Source organism: Priapulus caudatus, unplaced genomic scaffold, assembly GCF_000485595.1.
Source record: "Priapulus caudatus unplaced genomic scaffold, Priapulus_caudatus-5.0.1 Scaffold108, whole genome shotgun sequence".
Taxonomy (NCBI): Eukaryota; Metazoa; Priapulida; class Priapulimorpha; order Priapulimorphida; family Priapulidae; genus Priapulus; species Priapulus caudatus.
Window position 1 is genome coordinate 359,213 of NW_014577169.1, and position 5,000 is coordinate 364,212.

At 46.8% G+C, this 5,000-nt stretch overlaps 1 protein-coding gene across 1 annotated transcript in view; it reads left to right on the forward strand.

The window, feature by feature from the left end:
• Window positions 1-5,000, forward strand: part of LOC106805284 (CD81 antigen-like) — a 99,727-nt gene that overhangs the window by 88,601 nt on the left and 6,126 nt on the right. The window contains exon 7 of the mRNA XM_014806822.1: window positions 4,335-4,418. Within this exon, the coding sequence (XP_014662308.1) occupies window positions 4,335-4,418 (84 nt within the window). The remainder of the gene's footprint in view (window positions 1-4,334; window positions 4,419-5,000) is intronic.

Sequence of the window (5,000 nt, forward strand, 5' to 3'; positions counted from 1 at the left end):
GATATGTTGAATCGTGATTGTTAGTCTGATTATGGTTTAGATGGGGAGTAAGCGCGGGTAGAAGTCGGTCGAGTGCGTTGTATGGACGATAATTGTCGTGTGCAGTGCGGCGTGATGTGTTTGTGTGCGCCGATCACTTGATGTTGCCAGTCTTCACGCAGTCTCTAGGCGTGTGTTGGTTGCTATAGCATATACGGTGGAGTCTGAATCCATGTGTCGCGATGTGCTGAGAGCGGCGGAGTTGATGTATGTGTCGGCTCCACGGTCTCCTGCTCATGTGTCCAGTCGTGGGTTGTGAATGATATAGTTGGTTGCCGTTGTTTCGCAGGTTATGCGCGGTGTGCTGCAGCGCGTATGTGTGTGTGTGTGTGTGTGTGTGTGTGTCGTGTGTGCGCTGTGTGTGTGTGTGCGTGTGTGTCGTTGGCGGAGTGTTGCGTGCGTGTGTGTGTGTGTGTGTGCGTGTGTGTGTGTGTGTGTGCGTGTGTGTGTGTGTGCGTGCGAGTGTGTAAGTGGTGTGTGTGTGTGTGTGTCTGCGTGTGTGTGTGTGTGTGCGTGTGTGTGATGTGTGTGTGGTGTGTGTGTGTGTGTGTATGTGTGTGTGTGTTGTGTGTGTGGCGTGCGTGTATGTGTGTGTGTGTGCGTGTGTGTGTGTGTGTGTGTGCGTGCGTGCGTGCGTGTGTAGGGTGTGTGTTGTTGTGTGGTGTCTGCTGTGTTCGTGTGTGCGTGTTGTGTGTGTGTTGTTGTGATGCTGTGTGTGGGTCGTGCGTGCGTGGCGCTGTGTGTGATTGTGTGTGTGTGGTGCTGTGCTGTGTGTGTGTCGCTGTGGTGTGTGTGTGTGTGTGTGTGGCGTGCGTGCGCTGTGTGTGTGTGTGTGTGTGGTGTGTGTGTGCGTGTGTGTGTGTGCGTGTGTGCGTAGCGTGTGTGGTGTGCGTGCGTGTGCGTGTGTGTGTGTGTGTGTGTGCGTGTGGTGTGTTGTGCGTGCGTGCGTGTGTGGTGTGTGTGTGTGTTTGTGTGTGTCTAGCGCGTGTGTGTGGTGTGTGCGTGGTGTGTGTGTGTGTGTGTGTCGTGTGTGTGCGTAGTTTGTGTGTTGTGTGTGTGTGTGTGTGTGTGGTGTGTGTGTGTGTGTTGTGTTGTGTGGGTGCGTGCGTGCGTTGATGTGTGTGATGTGTGTGTGGGGAGATCGCCTCGTGGAAAAAGATATACGCTTGAGCGGGCTTTTCTTCTGGCGCTCGGTCATATGTACGGCCGGAAGCTGCAACGCCTCGCTGCTCCGCCATTAGCACTTGGAAGGCGTTTCCAATAGTAATGCTGGTAATATAAACACGAAATTATAAAGTTTAACTACCAAGGTCTTAATGTTTGCTCTAATCTCTTTCGCCTAATATTGCCGATAACTTTCTGTAAATGCCGTTCATATGCTGTTGCTGCAACCATGAGTACACGCAACGCACGCCGCTGCGCACAAACAAGCACGAATAAAAAACTCTTTATTCTTGTTGTTTGTGCACAAGAGTTTGTACCAGGCCGTATACTTCACTTATAATCGATTCTTCTACTTATTACTACCTAGTCACTTAATTTCGTATTCTATTCCTATTTCTACTTCAACTTATGTCTGCATTAACCGTCGCGCGTGTGTGTGTGGGGGTGTCGTGATGGACAGACGATGACTGTGGAGGTTACAACAACGGTTTCACAACAAAGTTCCGCCACGGCAAGTGAGACACAGCGCTGGGTGCCGTAGCGACTCCCTCGCTCGTATGCCGCACAGTCGCGTTCCGCGTCGCCTTCTATGTCAATGTTGCAGCTTCACAATATAGACATCAGATCGTTGACAGATACGCAATTTTTAAAATATCCGCCGATGATCGATCATTGATAATATATTGAATATATTGGAAAATATTGATAATAAATGCGATTAATACCTGAAAATATCGCGATGCTGGACTCGCAGCGCCAACGACAACATCAGAGGTTCTCCCGTAGTTATTCTAAATGTACCGTGCCAAGACTCGGACTGCAGCCCTGGCAATGAAACAACATCTCCATAGCGAGAGGGAACCGAAAAGTTGCAGTGTCAAAGTGGTCGCGGTCCCGGTCGCGCGTTCAGAGCGCGTGTAATAGAGATATTCTTTATGACGGCTCTGATCGCCGTTGACTCCGATTTGCGCGTGGCGGCTATCTTATACATGCATCGTTGTCGCAAAAGCCTGAGGCAGAAGTTGCCGCACAGGAGAGAACGTTGTTCTAAAAAACCATCTATCTATCTATCTATCTATCTATCTATTCTATTTGTTGTCCCGTTCGTAAAAGCCGTACCGTACCGTCCGTACAACCGTCCGGTACCGTCCGTCGTCGTCGTTCCGTCTATGCTATCTATCTTATCTATCTATCTATCTAGTCTTCTATCTATCTATCTATCCTATCTATCTATCTATCTATCTATCTTATCTAATCTATCTATCTATCATCTATCTATCATATCTATCTATACTATGCTATTCTATCTATCTATCTATGCTATCTATCTATCTATCTATCTATCTGAATTGCTATCTATCTATCTATCTATCTATCTATCTATCTATGCTATTCTATCTTATCTATCTATCTATCCTATCTAGTCTATCTATCTAATACATACACACACATACACACACACACGCGCGCGCGCGCGGTTAATGCGGGAATAAGTGAAGTAGAAATAGGTAATAGAATACGAAATTAAGTGAGGTAGTAATAAGTAGAAGAATACGATTATAAGTGAAGTATACGGCTCTAGTACAACTCTTGTGCACAAACAACACGAATAAAGAGTTCTTTATTCTTGTTGTTTGTGCACAGCGGCGTGCGTGCGGTGTACTCATGTGTCGCAGAACAGCATATGAACGGCATTTACAGAAAGTTATCGGCAATATTAGGCGAAAGAGATTAGAGAAACATTAAGACCTTGGTAGTAAACTTTATACATTTCGTGTTTATATACCAGCATTTTACTATTGAAACGTTCCAAGTGCCTATGTGTGCGAGGCAGCGAGGGCTGCAGCTTCCGCTCGTACAATGACCCGAGCGCAGAAAGAAAAGCCACGCTCAAGCGTATTATCTTTCCACGAGGCCATCTCCCCCCCCCCCACACACACACTGCTTTCAGCTTCAAGCTTTAATTTCTCTCCGCCAGTTCATCGGCGCCTTTATAACGGCGATATTCTGCGTGCAATTAGCGGAAAAGACGAAGCAAGACAAGTACAGCTATTACTAGCCGGCGCGTGGAGCGGCTAGTCTCGGTAACTAAGAGCATTCGTGGCAGACGCCGCGGCCGATCGCGGCCATGTTTTCTTACTAACAGTGTTCTCTATCTATCGGCTACTAACACGCTAGTCGACGCTCCTGCCGACAACATGCTGACCCGCCTCTCGTTACGTCGGCCACGGTCGGCAGCCGACGTAGTGATCTAAGCGCGTATGGAATAACCGTCCACGTTTGCCTGGTTGCATGTCGATAGAGATGCTTTGTTAGTTAGATGAAAAAAAAAGTACAGGTCGATAGCGCCGCTCACCTAATTAACGCGTAGAGGGGTGGGGGCAGTGGAAGCAGAGGGAGGGTGGAACATGAAAAGAGAGAGGGGGTAGTATAGGGACGAGGAGGAAGTCAGGAAGGGGGAAGAGATGATGGGTAAAGGTTTGGGGAAAGGAGTAGGTGGCGCGGGTGAGTGAGAAGAACGAGGGCAGAAGAATGGATGTTGATGCAGGGAGAGAGCAATGAAGAGAAGATGGATACAGGTGGCAAGAGAAGGTGGCAAGAAGAATCTTTGGGCGTAGATGGCTAAAGGCGAAGATAGAGCACAACAGAGGGACAAATGGATAGAAGTAAAATCACACACAAACACCCATGTAGACAAACAAACAAACAAAAAATCAAATAATAAGTTAAGGTGTTTAAATTTTTAATACGCGAGCTTTCGAGACGTACATTTCTTCAACAGGCTTTCAGCAAACATGCTGAAATCAATTCAATGTCGGCTGAAAACCTGTTGAAGAGATGTAAGTCTTGAAAGCTCGCGTATTAAAAAACGGACAGACAAATAGATAGATAGATAGATAGATAGATAGATAGATGGTAGAACAACGTTCTCTCTGTGCGGTCAACTTCTGCCTTCAGGGTTGGCGACAACGATGCATGTATAGATAGCGCCACCGGCAATCGGAGTCAACGGGATCAGAGCCGTATAAAGAGATATCTCTATACACGGCTCTGAACGGGACCGGACCGCGACACTTGACACTTCACAACTTTTCGTTCCCTCTCGCATGGAGATGTTGTTTCCATTGCAGGGCTGCAGTCCGAGTCTTGGCACGTACTTTAGGGAGAACCTCGATGTTGTCGTTGGCGCTGGAGTCAGCATCGCGATATTTCAGGTATTAATCGATTATTATCAATATTTTCCAATATATTCAATATTATTATCAATTGATCGATCATCGGCGATATAATGGTATCGTCAACGATCTGATGTCTATATTTGAGTGACATTGACATATAAGGCGACGCGGAAACGCGATGTGCGGCATACGAGCGAGGGAGTCGCTTATAGGCCCAGCGCTGTGTCTCACTGCCGTGGCAGAACTTGTTGTGAAACCGTTGTGTAACCTCCACAGCTCATCGTTGTCCATCACGACACCCCCCACACACACACGCGCGCGGTTAATGCAGGAATAAGTGAAGTAGAAATAGGTAATAGAATACGAAATTAAGTGAGGTAGTAATAAGTAGAAGAATACGATTATAAGTGAAGTATACGGCCCTGGTACAACTCTTGTGCACAAACAACAAGAATAAAGAGTTCTTTATTCTTGTTGTTTGTGCGCAGCGGCGTGCGTGCGGTGTACTCATGTGTTGCAGAACAGCATATGAACGGCATTTACAGAAAGTTATCGGCAATATTAGGCGAAAGAGATTAGAGAAACATTAAGACCTTGGTAGTAAACTTTATACATTTC